A 20,833-nucleotide genomic window follows, 5' to 3' on the forward strand; every position below is an offset into this window, starting at 1 on the left:
AAAAAATTATTACTCTTGAAATTTCGTTGTCCATTGATTGAAAATATTCGTGATGATGATGATGATAAGGATTAAACTAAAACGACGTGACCAAGTGGACTGAAAAATAGATTATAATTTATTCAAAAACATGATTCTCAAGGCAATACATATATCATAAAAAATCTAAACTAAATGTTGAGGATCATTGATATAATAATTACTCACTATTTGTACTCTAATATCATGGCGCTTTCTTAATTATTTACCATCACAAAAAAATCTCTCATGCAATTTCTCATAATTCATAACTTCCAAATTGAAATAATCGTCCTTCTACTCCTTGACAATATCTTAATCATAGCACTTTGAATTTGTAAATTTGCGGAAATCACAATCTTCAATTTAAAATAATAGAGATTACCGTGCCGACTAGATTTTCGCAAAAGCCAGGCGATACTTTATACAAAAAATTATGCTCCTGTGGCTGATGTCAGGATCTCTATCACATTCACACCGTTCATTCATTACTCGACGAAACTATAACTAATTTTAACAGAGAATACCTATAAACAATTTATCAACAGACTGAAAATAAATAAATTCTGATCTATCCAAAAAACTTCTGCCCACAAAATAAATATTTCCTCCCAATATAAGATAAATGTTTAAAAAACCCAACGTACATGACAATATTATCTGAAAAGATCTCAAACATTCATTGCACAATACTTACACCTGTTGACTGTATCTTGTTAATTAGCATCAGAAAAAGGCATTCTCACTGGTTCCCCAATTATTCCCAACATCAGATCTTTCAATTTAGTGAAAATCGTTCTAATGACTACTGCATGCTCCAACTCATTTCGTAAAAAACTGTCAATATTTGTGTGCCTTGAAAGAATCTCAAAAAACTTATAAATCAGTTGTCCATTATAAACCCTGTGCACCTGGATCCTCTGGTAAGGAGACCCTACCAGAGTATTCAAATGAATTGCATTTTCTAAACAGCTGTGAAGCTGTGCAAAAACATATTTAACGTCCGTCGAATCAGTTCCCGACATATAGATTTTCATAATTGATGAGAAAAATGATGACGCTGCGATGCAGTCATCTTCTGTCACTGCTTGTAACATCTCCTCCAGACTCGTTCCTTTCATTTTCTTACTATCTTCAACAGCCCTCGAAGCAATTATCCTGTACTTGCTTAGATACCTATTCATGAAAGTCTCCGTTGTTCTCAAACATCCGATCTTTTCATCCACTATCCCAAGCAGCATCATCAGTATCGCACTGAACAGATGATTCTTCGTCTTTTCAGGCGGCGCATCCTCCTTCATCCAATAGACAATGACACTTGCATAGAGTCTCCAATAGCTTGGCATTTCTTGAAGTGACACAATTCCCTCAACTCCAAGAACTTCATCAATGATGGTTTGTCTTTGAGATTGATCCATCGTATTGATGTCATCCAGGCTGTCTGGCCATTTCAGAATCGTAGAGTTATCCATGCATATTTGGTCATCCCTCGCAAAAATAATCTCCAAGGTATTCTCTTCTTCGCCGCGTAATGTGCAGAGAAGACTGTAAATCGCCTTGATGATAGGAAGACTGATTATTCCCGTGGACGCATAGCCGTACAATTCATTAAACGGCTTCAGAAAAGCTCTTGAATGTAGGAGTAACTCAAAAATGAGCTCTGGGACTTGACCTTTCATGACCTCGTCCCTAAGCCAACTCGGAAGCATATCGAGGATTTCCTGTTCATTATACTTGAAGTCTTCCACTTTTGGTTGCACATTTTTCTCCATCTGGTGCAAAAGTTCCCTGTCCCGGTTATCCTCTTTCAACTGTGTAACAACTTCCTCCGCGAGATCTAGGCCGGTAAAGACCAGCGGTGAGCAATACCCAAGGTCATTGACGTACCGTTTTAAGTCATCGTAGATTTTTGATCTTTGGCTAGGTTCAATGCAAGTAAGCGCTGTTGTGACGGCCTCGTCCAACGTACGAAACGGACTCAGCCACAACAATAGTTGTTGAATTCTTTGAATTTCATAACGCGGAGAGGAAGGCGGCGCCATCGCCAATAACCGATCAAACAGAGGTTTAATTACGCTAGCGTCGAGGAAGGTGCTATCGTACTTCTGCCGAAGAAAGGCCAACGCCAGAGGTAACAGAGGTGCGTTCACATGCTCATAGATTGCGCAGAGTTTTCCCAGAGAGTACATTTGACAGAATAATGAAAAATTTGACGTACCTTCTATTCTGTCAACCTGTGGACTCAGTGAGTCAGTGTGTACGAATGGTGTGGTACGCAGGAAGAAGTCACTGTTTCGTGATAGAATTGGGCACCTGAGGGCCTGGGCAACAGCGAATATCGTCTCATCAGCTTCTGTTATTGTTTGGACGAATTGTAGGTCAAGGCTCTGTAGAACACTGACGAATACGTGACGTATGAGGTCAGGAAAGGCTATGGATTTTCGATGTACTACGTTGTGGATTTGGTCTTTGAATTTCAGCAAGTAGTCCTTTTTCGTCAAACTGTCAACGCTATAGAGAATGACGATTGGGCGAACGTTGCAAATGAGCATTGTCTCGAAGAAGCTCTTGGTGGTATCGAAGAAAATGTCGTACATTGCATTTGACACGCCCATCTCTTTGTCTATTTTTTCGTAGAGATTGCAACATAGGTCAACACCGTCTACGACTAGATCCAAGCCCTCCAGGGGATGTGGATCCACGAGAAAATATCGCTTCGGGTTTATGTATTCAGCGAGTCCAGGAATAACCATTGCGGTAATCTATCGTGTTTCTGTTTTTTAATTTCAACAAATTTATTGGTGAGAGCAGGAGCACACTTCACGTTTCACTGAATCATGGCGGATTTTCGTTGATCACAAATTGCGTGCATTCCACAGACGAATAGCGAAGACCGATCGACGGTGTAATATTCCATTTCAAGCGATCGAGCCCATTTAATTTACTATGAATTAAATGTTTAGGGCTGAAGGTCTTGATCGGAAGAAAATTGACTGTTTCTATTACTTTCGCCGGAAAATGTGTCAATCACAATATGGCAGGGGAGGAGGTGGCACAGTTCTAACGGATCTGAATTTTAAATTCACAACAGTCGAAAGTTGGTTTCCAACAAACCGCATACGTTTTGTAATTAGTAGAGTTCATCTCCTGACCTCTCTTCTAGCTAAATCTGCCGATACGTAGGATTTCTAGAGGAGAGTTATAGGCACTGTAATCGATAAAGTGAATTTCCTAAAACAGTAGTATATTTTTAATAAACAGATAAATCCTTTATTTAATTATATTTCTTAACGCAATACATAGTTATCGATAATAGAAGATATGTAGTAAAATTAATGAGGTATCCATACAAATATTTTCCAACTTAATAGACGCATTTCCATAATTCAGTGTGAATATGAAATATCATTAATGGGTATGCGCCTGTATTAAAAAACTTCAAAAATACTTCAAACTTCATCACTGGTCGTTTAATTGTTATTTTTTAGAATCAATGAGAATCACAGAAATACCTCTCTTAGTTTTTTCTATCAATCATTCTCAATGTGATATTTTTCAATTTAATAAAAATTTCGACAATGACTGGAGAATACGGTAACTCTTTATGCAAATAAGCCTCAATATCATCTTCCTTTGAAATAGCTTCAAATAGGGTGTAGAATAACAATCCACTATAAACTTTATACACCTCGACTGGATAATAAGGAAACGCCAGAAGTGCATTCAAAGTCATTGCATTTTCCAAACAGCTGTGGAATTGAGAAAAAGTATGAACTACGATTTTCCACTCATTCTTCGGACGATTTAACTGTTGATTTGATATAAAAAATGGTGCAGCTGCGATGCACTCTTCTTCAGTGGCTGATTGCAACGCATCCCTGAGATTCGCTATCTCCATTACTCTGCGATCTGGTTTATTCTTCGAAGTAATTTCCTTGTATTTGGCTTCATACTTCTCCATGAAAGCGTCCTTGGTTTTAAGGACACCAATTTTGTCGTTAATGAAGCTAAGCAGCATCACTAGTATCACAGAGAACAGATGATTTCTAGTTCTCTCTGGAGGATCCTTCTGCCTCATCCAAAACACCATTGCGGCAACGTAAAGTCTCCAACAACTCGGTAGCTCTTGAAGTGAATTATCTCCATCGGTACCAAGAACTTCGTCAATAATTCTCTTCCTTTCAGAGTGCTCCAGCTTCTTAATGTCTTTCAAGCTTACTGATGATCTATCAACCTTCACTTGTTCTCTAATTACCTTCGTCTCATTTGCAGCAATAATGTTCAGGTTGTGCTCGTCACCTTCACGTAATGAGCAAAGTAAACTGTAGATTGATTTCACAATAGAAAGACTGATGAATGCAGGGGGTGGGTACCTGCAAGTCTGACGAACTGGGCTCATAAAGGCTGTTGAAAACAGGAGCATTTCAAAGGGCTTTTGAAATAATCTACCTCTAGCAAAGTCTTCTGTCATCCATTTTGGAACCATAGCTATAAGTTCTTCTTCAGTATACTCTAAAGCATTGTTTTTTTTTTCGTTCGTCTCGATTTGCTGGGCTGGCACCGGCTTCTTGTGCATATTATCTCGCAATTTTGAAAGCAATCTCTCAGGAAGTTCCAAATTAATAAAGACCAGAGGTGAACAAATGCCAAACTCATCGAGCATGTGCTGAATTTTCTGGAAAACCTTTGCTTTGTGAGTTGAATCAACATATTGAAGTACTCCCGTGATGGCTTCATCCAACGAAGAATAATCACTCAGCCATAACAATGTTTTTTCAATTTTTCTCTGGCTGACATGTGGATTATGAGGGAGCGCAATCGAATTGATTCGATCGAACAGTGACTTCATAATGTTATCATCGAGGTGATTGCGGCCACACTTATTTCCAAGGATTATCAAAGCCAAGCGTAAAAGTGATTCATTGAGATCGTTGAAGGCATTGCAGAGTTTTCGGAAATTGTACATTTGACAGGACAATGAAAAACTTGAAGTACTTTGTACTTTGTGAGGAATTAAATTCAATGTCTTCCAGTGTATGTAGTTTGTGCTGTACATGAAAAAATCACCGTCTTCTGATAGAATTGGACAGTTGAGCGCCTCAGCAATAGCCACTATCGACTCGTCAGCTTCGGATGCTGTTTGGACGAATTGTATCTTCAGGCGGCGTAGGACAGATATGAGTACTCTATTTAAGAGTTGAGGAAATATCATGCTGTCACCTGAGACAAATTGTTTGAGTTTATCCTGGAATATCATCAGATACTGTTCTTGGGTCAGTGCAGCAAGGCCATCGAGGATGACTATTGGTTGAACCTCGCAGAGGAGTAGATTTTCGAAAAAATTCTTGACGGACCGGTAAAAAACATCGTACTGACATCCCATGAGCCCAGATTGTTTATCAACCATTTCGTACAGGTTGTGGCATACGTTGCTAGCGTCCACAACGATGGTCATGCCCTGCAGTTCAAATGGCTCCATAAAACGCCAATCATTCTGCAGTATGTATGAAGATAACCCGCGAATACCCATTTTATCCTTTTTCACTTCTTTGATAATGTTAAATCATATAACTTTTTCGAAAAAAGTGCAGTGGCGCATTTGACTTGTCACTGTTCACATGTTTATTTTCAGTACTGCGTTGTGGTGGACTTCTGGGATTTACTGGTCAATGACATGACTCGATATTCCGAGGTGATAGACCAGGAACTATAGGAGAAGAGGGATTACCCTATAATCTTTGGTGGCCAGAGGTTATAGGGGAAATTACCGACGATTGTGCCTGTTGGTAAGTGCGTGCCATTCGATGCAGTCCATTTGCGATTCATCTAAGACTCCGGGAATATTCTAAAATCGGTTTTTCGTGGCCACCACTATTAAATTTTGCCGTTGTACCGCTCCATAAGCGTTAGCAATCTCCTTATAATCTTTGGCGATAGGGTCTGCTACAGCGCGACGTTAAAAAGTATAGCGAAATCAGGGGAGCATCGATCAAATTTGGTTGGTATGGCTTACGAAGTTACTAGAATGACAAATTATTCAGCGCTAAAATGAAAAGCTGAAGTCGTTAGTGGCAAAGCATATACGTCATAATTTTTAAATGTGCATCATCATAAATGCCAATAATTGACAAAATTTTTCACCATTTTTTTGGAAATTGTCTATGAAAGTATCTATTCGCATTAATGACGCCAGATGGTCAGGGTTTTGCCGACGAAACTGGTGTACCGACTTGGCTCGCCGCAGCAATGGCATGTTAACTAGGTTATGAACATTTGTTTTCGTGTGCTTTGGTGATACTCAGAGTCAGATAATTAGATCAATCATTCAGAATATTTAGAAGAACTGTCCTTTGTGAGCATTTAGAGTTGGATGAAATAGTTTTAAAAAATGTCTGATTATTGTGAAGAAGGGGAGAATGATGAGGACTTTATGGAGCACAATTTCAGCAAACAGTGTTGTGATATTTTGGAGCAGTATCCGGAAATTTTGGACTTCATTTCAAAATTACAGGCCCACGTGAGAAAACAACGGAAAAAAATATGCAAATTGAAGAATAAATTACTATCACAGGTGAGTTATCAACAGTAATGGTATATTAATACCGTAGATGGTGAAAATTCCCTCGAAAAATGTTGATAAACGAAGTCTTTTATTTTTTGGATCTCAAAAATTAATAATTATGAGCCAATATGTGAAAATTTCGGACACGTGAAAGTGATCTGATAATTTTATTCACTTCTAGTTGTTTAAATAATTTGATAGCTTTCCCTAAATATTATTTCCTATGACCTGAGTGTAACAAATAATAATAATTATTATCTCGTTATTCATAGAAAATGACTAAAGATAGTATTCCAGAGGATAAGGCAGTCCAAACTGAAAAATTAGAATCTCCAACAACGTCGAATAACTGGGAAATGAATTCAGAACAATCTGGGAGTATAACAGATCAGGTAAAACAAGTGGCTGAAACTGCCCTCCAACAATGTGGTTTCGTTTATGAAAAAACATCTGGACTGTACTACGATTATAACTCTGGATACTACTACGACGCTGTGAGTCATTTGGAAGAATATGAGCATTGATTTAAAATTTTAAATAGAAAATTTGTTTGAGAATATTTTTTTACACAGACCCAGGGGCTCTACTATGACGGACATTCTGGGACTTATTACTATTACGATGAAGATACGAAATCCTACAAATTTCACAGTCGACCCCTGGCAGTGGATAACTGTGAAAAGAGAAAAGCTCAAGTGGCGAATAAGGTGTGATTGATTGATTTGGTGCAAAATTGATGCTCCACATTTTTTAGACCATCAAATTATTTCTTCAGTTAATGACTTCAGAAGAAAATTTTTTATTTTGTTCTGCAGGTTTCGGATGAGATACATGAGTTAATAGCCCGTGTTTCGAGTATACAGCTGGAATGCTATACTCGGCACATATCAGGTAACTAGCCTTTACCAATCCAATACGAATACGTATCTCTCTCTTGTAGGATGAGGCTAAGAGACTGAAAAAATGTACAACTGACACGGATGATAATGGCGTTGAACTGGAGGAGGGTGAATGCTCGGATAGTGATAACAACGAGATCGGAAGAGAGACTAGCAGTAGTGATGATGAGAATGATGAGCAAGGTGTATTATTTATAGCTTTTATTCGGAATTAATTAGTCTGCAATTACCATAACAGTTGATGCTTATTATTCGGGAATAATTCCGATTATTTTTCCCATCCAAATCTTGGCCAATAGGATTGCACCATTCGACGTTATTTTGTATAGTCAACACGGTATTTCAGCGGATATTCTTGAAAATTACACTGGAAATTTTGCATGTTGATATATATAAAAAAAAACAAATGTTGAAGTAACCCTCAATTGTATCTGACAGATTAAATGGCAATTCGTTGAAAATTATGTCTCATGGTGCAATTCTATCGGCCAAGATTTGGATGCAAAAAATAATCCCCCGAATACCACTCGAACTTCGAAATTATCTGATATTTCCCTCAAGGTTCCCTGCAAACAAATAAGCTCGTCAAGTTTTCCAGAAAAATCACTCGCGCTTCGCGCTCGTGATTTTTAAACTGGAAAACTTGACACGTTCATTTGTTTGCAACGAACCTATCGGGAAATATCCGATAATTTCGGAGCTCTTGTGGTATTACATGCGAAAATCGATTTTATGGATTTGAGACAAAATAATAGGAGATTCTGGTTGTTGGTAATTTTATTTGTTTGTATTCGTGTATAAATATCGGAATTTGTTGTTGATTGCAGAATTGGCGAAGATGTATCCACCATGTATGAGAATAATTGTGAAAGAAACAAATCTCCAAAAATTGAAGGTTGGATCGCTTTTTATCGTCACGTACACTGGAGGTTCAATGGGTCGCGAGGGAGATCATGCTGTTGTCATTCCTGATATTAATATCAGTAAGGTGAGTCTTCAATCTTGCTCAATAATATTTTTCAGCATATTCCATAGAAAAAATCTACTTTTCAGTTGAAAATCTTATTGGCAGATTCTTTAATTAGTGAGAAAAAAATATTAAAAATTGGTAAAATCCTCATCAATTAGAGAAGACGATTGCGTGGTTGTCTTCAAGATAAAAACAGTATTTTAATTTTAAAACTATTAATTCACTTAATATCAATTATTATTTTCAGCATCATGCGAAGTTTCAATATGACGAAAACAAGAAACACTACGAAATAGTTGACTTGGGCTCGAGAAATGGTACTCTTCTGGATGGTAAAAGATTGTCAGTCGCCAAACAGGAATCAGAACCATTTGAAATATCTCATGGATCGATCATTCGAGTGGGTGAAACCAAACTCTTATGCCACATTCACTTGGGATATGAGACCTGTGGATATTGTGAACCTGGTTTGGTCCAGCAGAGTGAGCCCACTGAGGGCAATCCCATTCCCTGGAAATCTCAACATAAATCGGAGTTGAAAAGGTTGAAGAATAAATTCGGGGTGGACAAGGATAATACGACCACAGCCAGTATGGTCGCTTCTGGGTATAGGGACAGGGCTCAAGCTAGAAGGGAGTTCGTGGGTTCGTCTAATCATCATGTAAAGACTCATCAGAGTTCAGTAGATACGTGAGTTCAATGAAGTTTATCGTTATCATCTTGAATAAATTCTCCCTATTTCACGGTTTGATAATATCGCATATTTTTACAAATATTCTATACTTTCCATGTCCGATTATGTCAATATCAAATTTTTTTCGGTATTCCAATAAAATCATATAAAAATCTACATGAATGAAGAGAGATTTTCGCAATCCGATTGATTTAAAATATATCGTTAAAGTAGCCTGTGAATTAATTACTGGAAAAGATTTTGGAAATACGAATATTATTTTATTCTTCCGCGTTCCCAAGGAATTATGATAAGTCTTGCAATAAGGCTGGAAAACCATTTTATGAATAATAATTCCGAGTATATAAAAATATATGCAAATATCTCTCTACGTTTTTTTCGTCATTTATTTTACATTGAAAAATTATTCTTCAATCAAAACAATATCCCTCCTGTTGCAGATCAATAGCCAAAGACAACAAAGGTTTCAAACTCCTATCGAAATTGGGCTGGACTGAGGGTCAATCACTGGGGAAAGACGGCGATGGAAGAACCGAGCCAGTAAGTTACAAATACTATAACAAAACCCTAGGACTTTGCCCTCATTCTCACTCACAACAGGAAGGTGAAGAGGCGTGTCACTTGGCCGGGAAAAATAGTCATTTCTCGTTTCATGGTAACACCCCAAGTTCCGGTTGAATTGAAATAATGAGAAGTACTGTAAAACGATTTGGTATTATCATGTTTGTTTTACTGCTGACGTTAAGTGGTTTGTTAGTGCGTGATAGAATTGCAGTATTTTTCGTGTAAATCTCGTTGAGAATTAACATTAGAGAAGAACGAGATTAGTCGTTTGGTATCAATAGACGGCCCTATCAGTCTCTCTCGGACTAATGTATATAATCATCGTGGCTCTTTCCTATCCATATTTCTGTTCAACGGTAACGTTCGAAATGGATGAAAAGAAATAAATTGCATGGATCGTGGAAAAGTTCAAAGTAATTGAGTTGAAAATTGGTGGGGAAAAAATTGATGAAGAGGATGGGGAAAATTGTGGACGACTACATGATTATTTGATCCTTATTTGATCGGGTGTTCGGCAAAAAATAAATCATATTCGTCAATAAATGAACGTCATTTAATAAAAGATCGTCTTGGTAAGTCTCTCTTGCTCTTTCAACGTATTAAATAAATCGTAAAATTTTCTAAGGCTGAATGAAATGTTTTATGAATGAAAAAAAATTAAAAACTAAAAGCCCACATACGTAATTTTCAATATTTCTAGAAGCATTCTAGCTATTACTCCTTCATTAGCAAAAATACTACTCTCACAGTTATAATCAATGCAATTATCATCTTTTTTGACTCTGTCATTGATTTTTATCGGCAGTCGAAGAAATGTGCAATTATTTGAATTTCTCCAAATTCACTGTCATCATTTTCCCATAAAATAAGATAATCCAAAAGGTACCATTATCCCCTGACCAGCGCAGTATCAAAAAATTTGTTGCCTTCACTGGCTAATCTATTTCGTCTCGTGTGTTAAAACGAGTCTGACATTTCAAGAGGGAGGCAGGAGGGAAGAGAACATTCGTATGATAACGAGTCCCCCAAGTCCCTCTGCACTCGGGTGAGAGTGAGCAGACTGACAAAAAAAGAAACAGCAGTATAAATATCATAAAAACAGAAAAAAAACGGGGAAAGAGGGAGGAGCAGAGTCGACGACATGACCAGTGGGTTTTTGAGAGTTGGTGGAAGGGTAGTCGTCTAATTAATGCAAATCTACCAAAGTCCAAATGATTATTTTTCTCCCGTCTAGACGCATCCAAGTCCCATTGCATGTTATTCAACATTTGTTGGTTTTTTTTAGTTCGTTCACTAGGATCTTTTTTTAGACTGTTTATCCTTCCATTTCTCTTTAACTCTTTTGGGGTTTATGGCTTGATACGCCTGGATGGATCAGGGAGTGAATCGCGAGGGTGATTTCAAATTTATAATTTTGTAATTGGACTCGATTTTTTTTATTTTTTGGAAAAAAGGGAAGGGTAATGATCCTTGACATTGAGGAAAGCCATTGGAACAAACAAAAACTGCTTGGATTAACTAATTGCTCTTCTAGTGATTGATAAGTTATAGATTCTTGCTTTTTTCCCAGGATGAGGGTTTTGCAATGAGGGAACGAAATACTTGCATACCAGTTTTTCTATTGCATAAAAAAAATATGATGGGATCTTTGAAAAACTGGAAAAACCTGGGTTTTAACTTTTACTGGAAATGTGAAAGATTATTATTTCGAAAGCAAAGAAAAAGTTGTCAAAGAAGTTCAGGCTACTTAATTTCTTTGACTTTTCCACTCGAATAAATCTGAATGAATGATGAAAAAAGAAACATTGACAATTTGTTCACCGGACGAGGGGTATTACCAGCGTCCGTTGCCACATCATTTTATGTACTACCTCTGGTTACCTTCATCTCTGGTCTCATTTAAAGCGATGGATTTCAGTCGGCAAGCCATTTCCACATAGAATCCAGAATATATATATATATCTATTTCTTTTTTCAAGGATTTGTTTAGCTTTTTTTCTCGTTCACTGGAAATGGGATGAGAAAATGAAAAAGGGAGAGGTTTGAGGGAGATAAGAGAGGCACCGGGTGGAAATGAATGCTCTGTTTCTTACGATCGAGGGAACTTGCGTCTTACTTCTGAGACTTTGCAATTACCTCGCGGCAGAGTATCCCTTAGACACTACTGACACTCGGTTGCGGTTGAAAATGCGCATATAAATGCATTTCCAAGTGTGTTAAATATCCGTCGAGTATGCGCGTGATTTATCCAGAATTGCAAAGCATTCTAGAAATTTTTCAACATCATTTCAGTTTTTTTTTTTTTGTATTTCCGTTGAGCAAGTTGAGAGCTCACGCTTGCCAGTAATTGCTGAAAAAAAAATCTTAAATTCACTATCTCCCGGGGTCTGTTAAAAAAAATCACTAGCAATTTTTCAATTTTATCAAATGAAGGGGAAAAAAGTCGTTAAAATGATGAAAATGGGATGGGATTGAAGCGCCAGGTGCACTCGAAAGAGTCATGACCTATATCGTAAACGCTCCCTGCAAGTGCCATAAACCCCGAACATTGTAAAGTAACGAACGACCAAGGACAGTAAAACACTGTAAACCAACAGTCCAAGTGCTCGCTCGTTTAATCCAAAACAGTTAAACTAAAACGTCCAACAATTTCTCCAAGATGGATAAACTGAGATTCACGTAAATTCATTTGGCCTGAGTGGTTACGTGTGTGATACAGTGTATTTTCAACTGCAGGAGTATATAAAAACAGGATATACTCAATCTTATTTCCGCAGGTATTTTACATCGCATGAATAAACGTGCACTCGAAGGGACGTGAGGGGTAGGAGGAGAAGTGATGGGAAGAGAGAGGCTTCCGTTTTATTTGCTGAAGCAGACGCACTAGAAAATCTCTACTTGCTACGGTTTTACGATTTACAATCTGCCATTCCGCCTGGAGCGGGCACTTTACAATTCCTCGTGTATACCGAGACCTGGGTGCAGGCTCGATTAATGACTCTTTGAGATTGCCACAGTGAAAATACAACGTGTAAAATGTTTCATCGAATGAATTACTGGATGCAGGGAATTATTACTTATTGGCTTTATCAGTTAATGCGTTGGGAGTTGTTTATGATTTTTTAGCTGGATGTGGGTTCGCGGGCTTCGGGGTAATTGATGGGACAGTGATAGCAGAAGTTGAGGAATTGGAGAGAGGATTTATCTATGTTCCACGGGGAATGAGTCGTAAACATGAAAATTGCAGATGTACATATCATTCGGGCGAAATATTTCTTTTACAAGAACGTGGACAAAATTTGACTGATGGTTTACTCTTTTAAAATTCGTGAGGCGAGATTTGAATTTCGGTTGCCAGTTTTTAGAAATTTCCTGAAAAAAATCGAAAATTTGTGTTCTCCAAAAGGTGATCCATGAATAATTAATCAATTTACCCATTGAAATTTTCGTCAAACTTGAAATAACAATTTGCGATAACATTTTCAAACAACAAGACGTGTCAAGCTCCCTAGATTCCCTCTCCACCTGCGAAATCAAAATAACAATTAAATGGAAAAAAAAAATAATAATCCCCCTCCCAATTCTCCACTCACTCGTATGTGGGAGGCAACAGGTGGTAACGATTCCCCAGTCACAAATAAATCCAACACAAATCCCCCCACCGTCTAGACGCCAGTTTGCTGACTAACCATGGATACCAGATTACCATGGGGCCCCAAGTGCTTGGGGTTTTTTTTTTTTCATCTCCCTCAAGTAAGACAGAGAATCAACGTTCGTGTGGAAAGGGTTAAGCGTGTCTACGGGGCAGAATGGTCCCACCTGCGGCGAGTTCCTCGCATGAACGTGTATCCTCACCCCTCTCCCTTCCTTTGGAGTCCTCTTCCTCCACTTCTTCTTCTTTTGTAAACGTATGCGCCTCGGAGCAGTAGCCGAGCGTTCGTTAATCCGCATCCACCTAAAGAGAAATGTAGAAGAAAAATAAAAATATATATGAGCACATATGTATACACATATGTACAACCGAGAGGGACTATTGCAATAGCATTTGCATGCGTCGGCAGTAGATGTTGAACTTGCGGAGGGGGGGGGGGAGGGGCATTTGCTGCTCAGTATGCGGCCACTGCAGATTAGTGGACTGTGCACGATCCACCAACAGTCAGTTGGACATACGTTCTGCTGCTCTAGCACATTCTCTCGTTCATTCTTCTTCGTGTTTTTTTTTTAAATATTTGTTTTGGTTTTGCTTTCACATTTACCTATGATACTTGCATCCTTGTGATGCCCAGGGACGATGAATTATCACAGACTCACCATGAATCTAGGATGAGGTTGAATAAATCCACGGGGAAAATAAAGTGGGAATTTTCCGAGAATCAATATTGACAATATTATTGAGAATATACATTGAACTTTGTGGGTTTATTCGTAACTAGGTGTTGGGATATGGGGAACAAAATAAATGAGAACACACTGTGAATAATTATGTACTAATTATGTAATAATTCTACTAGTTAAGAAGACACTGAACACTACGAAATCTTAAAAGAGACTGATAACCAAGCCACTAGTGAGGCCCAGGTTCACCTCTACTCAGAAAGGGTAATAAATTTCGCACCCCCTAAAACTGCAGAGAAATTTTGTCTTGGTCATGTTTGGTTACCAGATTTGTTTCGGTAAAAACCTTTGGAAAGGCTCAGGAATAAAAAGTCTCGAGGGAAAGACCCCCACAACAATTTAGTTGTTCACCTTTTCCTGAATCCAAAAATGTAAAAAGTCTGGAACCAGTGAATTTTGTCATTTTGTGAAGGTTCAATGGTTCACTCAGGAAATTATTCATTTAGTCGCTTTGATGTGGAATTATGCTAAATGGGCCCAATTTTAGGTTCAACTATTGAGAAAGACAAATGAGGTATTCGTTAATTTACGAGAAAGGGTAGATTCCAGGCTGGCATTGATGAGAATTGAATATTTTTGTTTATAGAGACTTTTCGAAGGGCTTTATTCTCAACCAAGGATTTTCCAGTTCATTATCCTCTCGATAATCCTCCACCCCCTCGAGCATAAAAAAAGTGGCGTGACTGCTTTTCATCGAGGATCGTTACCCCCCACATGGGGGTTTTCCCTTTCACTCTTTAAAAAAACTGAGGTAAATAAAGTCCTAAGTATAATATAAAAACCCTTTAAATTGCTCGATTAGCCTGGTCAACTCACCTCACATGTGATGGTGTACGCGTACGTCTATAAATAGGTACCACGTGTAGAGTGTTACTCTCGTACGATGAGTAAATAGGTAGGTGGTTATCTACAGCCACATAACAATGATATTGTCATGGGGAATCACCTGGTTGATTTTTGCATAATCTCTACGAGCTTGTTTTCATATTTAAAAACATCAAGGGCTTGAAAATCTGCTCAACAGAACGCAGACGTAATGTATCATCCAATCGAAACGACGAATTCGAAGGTTCACGTCCCTCAAATATCATAGATCTCTCAAAAATGCAAATGCGACTGCACTAGAGAAGAGTTGAACCACGTCTTCTGGCACAGCCCCTCATATAATGAAGAATAAATCACGAATGCGTATTTATTACAGCATATTCAACCCTTCGGTTTAAAAATGCTTAATTAAAAAAAATATACATCACACAACTCAAGTGCAGAAAAATCGTATCCCAAAAAATTCTACTATTCCATTTCCACCCCAACCCACTCTTCCCCCATCATCTCCCAAATGACAAAATCAAAATGGACCTCTTCCCCACTAATATTTCCGGCACTACCGGGTAAATTTCCTCAAAAAATTCTTTTCTAACCCTATGAAAACCCACCCCGACAAACGCACACCCATCCAAACTCATAGAAAAGCCCGGGGCATGGTGCGCTACCAGCATCGGTTTGCCCTATCGCCACCAGACGGTTTCCGTCTGGGTAAACATCCAACACCGACGAGGACGATGTTAGCATATATACACTCGTCCATACATATATTCTCACGTGATACACCAAAGACAGAGTGAGACAGATATACCTGAGACAAGTGGAAATGGATGGGTTTGTGGAGAAGTGGTTGTACCATAGAGATACCTGAGGAGAATCAAAGTGAGCGAGACAGATGGATGGGTTTTGGGATGCATTAGCCTCTCCCTCCCACTTTCCTCATACCCCCTTGTCCTCTTCTAGCCCTCTACTACCCCACCATCCCCCTCTCGCCCATCTACTTGACGCAAGTACACTAGTCTTGTTGGAGAACTATCCATCACTCGGATTATCATACTGACGGTTTGCGGTATATCCTGTATATTCACTCTCTTTCCTCACTCGCCAGTCGGTTGGGTGGGAAGGGGGTGGGGCGGGGGCGGCGTGGGGGGGGGGGTTGAGGGGATGGAGGCAGGGGCATCGAGTTAACTCGCCAACTATGTTGCTTCAGTTACGGTGTGGGTGTTTGTACATTTACCTAATCCAACTAGTCTATTCCGTTCTATCTAGTTTAGGTATATGGGCAGGGTTGGGGGAGGGGAGGGGGTGAGGATGAGTGTAACCAGTGTCTAGACGGCCAAACACGAATTAATGCCGTGCAAACAATGATGTAGTCTGGTGCATCGTCGACCGCATGCAGAGAATGGGGATAAATGATGGATTTTTTTTTTTTTGTGGGGAAGAGGAAGGGATTTGAATTTGAGAGGCTGAAGAATTTGAAGAGGATTTGAGGAGATTAAATGGGTTTTTTGGACGGTGGGATGGATTTTGGGGTGCAATCAGTGAAAATAACCCGTTTCGCCCCAGTAGGTACGGAGTAGTTTTTGTTGAGTAGTTTTATTGGTTTATTGGGGGAGATAACAGTGGGTTTTGGATGGAAAAAAATACTGTGATTTTTGACAATGTCACGGGGTAGTTTTTTCTGGTATTCTAGGGAAAATAAATTTGGAATGATCGGTTCCAGGGGAAATATTTTTTTCAATTGGAGAATTTTATTTTATTTGAATTTAAGTTTCTGGTGGGGTTTTTTATTTATCTCACAAACGCCAATAAAATCTTTCATTATCACCGCAATATTGCAAGTGCACAACTGCAGATGCACAAGTGCGATGTCTGGGCAAGCGACATTCAACTTTGTCAAGGTGCCGTATTATGCGGAGGCGTACACATTCGATTTGTAAACGTGGAAATCTCACCCATTACAAACAGGGACAAACTTTCGCAACTGGCACGAGTCGTCTGGATGTCTGCAGTCTACACTTCCATCCTCATCCCACCCTTCATTCTACCCCCAACTCCATGCACATCGTCTGGCGCAGCCCAGACGACACAACATAACATTGAAAATCGCAATTTTTTGAATTAAAAGTGATGGAAAGAAACAGAAAATATTGCGGGAGGACGATTAGTAGATAAAAAGGGTTGCCGAGGGGTGGAAAAGAAAGACGAGGGGACTGCTAATAATAGTAACAACTGGGTAGAGTACACTATATCGTATAGACAAACCCTCCAGTGTCTGCGGTTAATCGGTAATCACGGTGCATTGCCTTCCACCGTCTAGCCGTCCTGGCCTATTTGCCCATTTTCCCACCCTCGTCGATTTCTACTCCATACCACCCAGAAATGGCTGACACGTCTGGCAAACTTTATCACTTGTTTCACAAACCATTTAACGTCTATTAAGTGAATTATCATAGTGGGAAATGGTGATTGTGCGATATTTCGTATTTGCCATTCAATTTTTTTTTTCTAGTGAATAATCAGAGGGTGGAATGTGACACCAACAAGTCAATTTGACCTGTCATTAAGAGCCTCCCTTCCCATCCCCTCCCCTCGGCCATATTCTTCAAGATTGAAACTGATTTTCAAAAAAAAAAAATTTAACTCTGTCAATCGCTTTTGTTTTGTCATTCAATTACATTTCGTTTCACGATTATGTGTCGTACATTGCGACGACGAGATAAGAACGAGGAAATTTATTATTATTATTATGAGTATCGTTTTTTTTTTAACATTAAAAAATAAAATTTTGGAAAATGGATAATTTACAGTCGTCAGTTGAGGAAATTCAGGACTATGGTATCAATCAAGAAATGTCGATGGTGATTGAGATAATGCAATCACGGGGAAATATTCCATGTACAGTCATTTGGATTTATGTAGCGGACTGAATCCTATATACCCAACGATGGGGCGAGAGGATTCATTAAAATCTATTTCTCTGTCTCTCTGTCAACGTCGGTTTCCTCCTACCCAACGACCCCGACGTCTGCCTCGTATCTAGGTCGACTACGATCAGCTGAATTACCAACTACCAGACGCAATTCAAATGTTAACGAGGACTTGGGTTAATAAGTCTGATGAGTATTGAATTTTTGAGGAAGTACGTCTGATCGGAAACGGTGATTTTGCTGGTGATTCCAAACAACGATAGGGACATCCTTCAAATTCATATTTTTCATTTTGTGTGTTACATAGGCCCTTTATCATTGCAAAATGCCAAGCAAACCTTTTGATCACGATGTCTGTATACATACAGCTACATTGAACAATTAAATTCTGCTAACAACGTTAAAAATTCCGGATTAGTTTTCACTCGAATTGATAAAGAAAATTGTATGAAAATCCTGCTGTCCAGGCCCTTCCTCAAAGGGTTGAAAATTCTCCCAATTAAGGTGTCAGTAGATGTCCCACAAAATGGATAAATGTCCCGTCTCTCTTATTATTTAAAAAGAAATAATAAAAATTATAAAAACATTTTTGAACAATAACTTGTCTCTTCATCATTCGATAAAAAATTCGCTCCATCTCATGAGGTCACATTTACCCCCACCCCCCATGACATTCGATTTTCTATTTCTCCGAGAAATGCTCTCGTTGATTCACTTATTAACAAACTTTTGCCCTCACGACTCGTTGTCGTATACTTGTCAATTCAAAGGCCGTTACAGAGTCTAGACTCATATATTGAGTGAGGTACTTTTTCTGGTGGTGGAGAGCGAAAAAAAAAACGGAAAAAAAAATCTAAAGGAGAGAGAAAGCGCTCAAAAAAATAAATAACTGTGAATAAGCTGTCATGCGAAAACGAGTCAGTGCCAATACGACAGTGTCTGAAGTGTACACTGTGTTTGATGGGTACTCTTTAAAGCTTCATGTCTCTCTGCCCTCTCTTTCTTGGGTAACTATCGGGGCTGAGTCAAGTGTCTGTGACGAGTCACACCGAGGCCTCATTTACATGCAGACGCGTAGGGTCGCGCTAGGGCTGTCCACTTGGCCCAAATTCGGTGTCGAGATTTCTTTTTCAAACGTTCTCTTTTATCTTTTTTTTTCGGCTTGGACTAGACTCTAGGGCTTTCGGCGGATGAGACGTCTCGCGACCCACATGGACTAGGGCTAATAGAACTTCTGTAGGAAAAAATCAGAACGTTTTTTTTTTTCACTCTAATTAATGTACAACTGAATATTACAATTTTCAAAATTTATTAGGGATGAAATATACCGTTGTAGTTATTATTTGAGTTTCTGAATTCAAATTGAAAATCATAGAGCCAGTACTCGAGTCGATATATTTTTCATCGATTGGAGCTCAAACTGAGTTCCAACGAGGGCCCTATGAGGCTATTGTGAGATCTGGGGATCGAAGAAATACATTAGTTTTGTTGGGGCCTAAAAGACGTGGAAATAGTAGTTATTTTCTTCTTATTATTGAAAAGGTTTAACGGAGACAAGCGATTGGCCCTCAGGGAGCCCTCGTCGGTCTCAAACTTCATTATCCGGATAATCCTCAATTTATCCTCACCAATCAGGACTGTTGCAGGAAAGAGTGGCAACATGGATCGACGGGGCAAGATGACCCAATGAAAAGTGACTATTGACATAGTTCAAGTGGAAAGAAGAATATTTTTTTCACATTTCCTTTAACTGAACTTCTGTTCATTTATTGTCTCGTTTATTTATTCTGTTTTGTTATTTGGAATACAATTTTATTATAATTTAGGTTTATTTGAGTTCCATAGCACTATCCGAAAACTTGGAGATCAAAATGTTGCCATGAAGGGGGGGGATATTTTTCAGGAGTACACGAAGGCTAAAATTGAGGTTCCAACCGCTTAAGGACTCATTAAATTCTCATATTTGAATTTCAAATCGATTCAGAGGCCTGAACGAGGACGAAACGAGAGTATTGAGGCCTAATGAAGGGCAGAAATGTCAACTTGGGTCACTGTCTTTTTTGCCAATTGGATTTGCAAGTGTAGAAACGATCGATACAATCGTGTTAACTTCTGATTTTTTTTATAATTCAGTTCAGGACAAAATGAGTCGTTTCATTATTTAATTACAATTGTCGGGAAGTCTATGGAAGTAATTAGAAATTAAAACGCTATCGAATCCGGGCAAAGCCACTCTTGACGAATTTATTCATACCCTCGAACAATGGGCCATTGCACACACATGGAGTGAGGTGGTGGAATGCAAATTTTGGTGGAGGCAATAATTGCCGAACGAGAAACGTGTCTACGAATGTCACGGGGACTACGAGTTTTTCACGGTCGCCGAGTGTGCGGCGGTTCCCTTCCAATTTCTGTCTCAGATTGTTTTTTTTAATTTCATTTTTATTTTCATTCGGGTAGATTGAGCGCCACTCGAAAAGTGAACTCTCGAAGTGCATGAGTTCCAGCCAATTAATTCGATTTCATTGTTTTTGAGTTGTTTAATTGAAATGAAAAGAATTTCACATGGTCGATTTTTTCTTGTTTGTTTTGAGGTGCCTCTTGTGAATAATACGAGAAAGTCTGGACTGGGTGCGGCTAGTCCCGTCGTGGAGGTGGATCCTAATGTCGAAAGGAAACAGGCACGCTGGAGGAAGACCAAGGAGAGATATGATGGCATACCCTAGTGATTTTTATCAATTTTTATGGTATTATTAGAATTTATTACATTAATTTTTCGGAGAAATGTGGAGGTGACAATGAACTTTACTGTTAGATAGAAGAACAAATTTTAATGACCTGGCAACTCATTCTGATGCAGTAATTTTTCCGAGAAAATCTTATGACTTCATTGTAAGAATTTTTTATATTCAAACTTCTTTACGAGCCCAGGTTATAACGAGTTATAATAAGTAATTTACAGTGAAATTGTTTTCT

At 38.7% G+C, this 20,833-nt stretch overlaps 4 protein-coding genes across 10 annotated transcripts in view; 1 reads left to right on the forward strand and 3 right to left on the reverse strand.

Moving 5' to 3' along the window:
* Positions 1 to 95: 95 nt before the first annotated feature.
* Positions 96 to 3,126, reverse strand: LOC135165195 (protein asteroid homolog 1-like). Its single transcript, XM_064126260.1, has one exon. The coding sequence runs from the start codon at positions 2,769 to 2,771 to the stop codon at positions 735 to 737; it is 2,037 nt and encodes a 678-aa protein (XP_063982330.1). The 5' UTR covers positions 2,772 to 3,126; the 3' UTR covers positions 96 to 734.
* On the reverse strand, positions 2,781 to 5,548 carry LOC135165424 (protein asteroid homolog 1-like). The gene is made up of 4 exons (XM_064126697.1): positions 3,602 to 5,548; positions 3,198 to 3,249; positions 3,025 to 3,087; positions 2,781 to 2,791 (listed from the first exon to the last, which is right to left on the reverse strand). Exons 1-4 carry the CDS (start codon positions 5,546 to 5,548, stop codon positions 2,781 to 2,783), a joined length of 2,073 nt encoding a protein of 690 aa, XP_063982767.1.
* Positions 5,549 to 6,057: 509 nt separating this feature from the next.
* Positions 6,058 to 20,833, forward strand: part of LOC135165201 (angiogenic factor with G patch and FHA domains 1) — a 28,553-nt gene continuing 13,777 nt past the window's right edge. For 2 of the 7 annotated variants that reach the window (XM_064126275.1, XM_064126276.1), the window contains exons 1-8: positions 6,062 to 6,589; positions 6,853 to 7,074; positions 7,153 to 7,287; positions 7,521 to 7,662; positions 8,307 to 8,467; positions 8,697 to 9,139; positions 9,584 to 9,683; positions 20,452 to 20,604. In XM_064126275.1, coding sequence (XP_063982345.1) covers positions 6,407 to 6,589; positions 6,853 to 7,074; positions 7,153 to 7,287; positions 7,521 to 7,662; positions 8,307 to 8,467; positions 8,697 to 9,139; positions 9,584 to 9,683; positions 20,452 to 20,583 — 1,518 coding nt within the window. In that variant the 5' untranslated portion in view covers positions 6,062 to 6,406 and the 3' untranslated portion in view covers positions 20,584 to 20,604. Of the gene's footprint in view, positions 6,590 to 6,852; positions 7,075 to 7,152; positions 7,288 to 7,368; positions 7,472 to 7,520; positions 7,663 to 8,306; positions 8,468 to 8,696; positions 9,140 to 9,583; positions 9,684 to 12,484; positions 12,653 to 20,451; positions 20,605 to 20,833 lie in introns of those variants that run through there. The other 5 variants (XM_064126277.1, XM_064126280.1, XM_064126278.1 and 2 more) reach the window with 5 other exon arrangements.
* LOC135165212 (uncharacterized) overlaps positions 13,041 to 20,833 on the reverse strand; it is a 54,515-nt gene continuing 46,722 nt past the window's right edge. The window contains exons 5-7 of the mRNA XM_064126297.1: positions 13,301 to 13,662; positions 13,142 to 13,232; positions 13,041 to 13,079 (exon numbers count right to left, since the gene is read on the reverse strand). Of these exons, the coding sequence (XP_063982367.1) occupies positions 13,410 to 13,662 (253 nt within the window). The 3' untranslated portion in view covers positions 13,041 to 13,079; positions 13,142 to 13,232; positions 13,301 to 13,409. The remainder of the gene's footprint in view (positions 13,080 to 13,141; positions 13,233 to 13,300; positions 13,663 to 20,833) is intronic.

The sequence above is a fragment of the Diachasmimorpha longicaudata genome, chromosome 8 (genome assembly GCF_034640455.1).
Source record: "Diachasmimorpha longicaudata isolate KC_UGA_2023 chromosome 8, iyDiaLong2, whole genome shotgun sequence".
Classification (NCBI taxonomy): domain Eukaryota; kingdom Metazoa; phylum Arthropoda; class Insecta; order Hymenoptera; family Braconidae; genus Diachasmimorpha; species Diachasmimorpha longicaudata.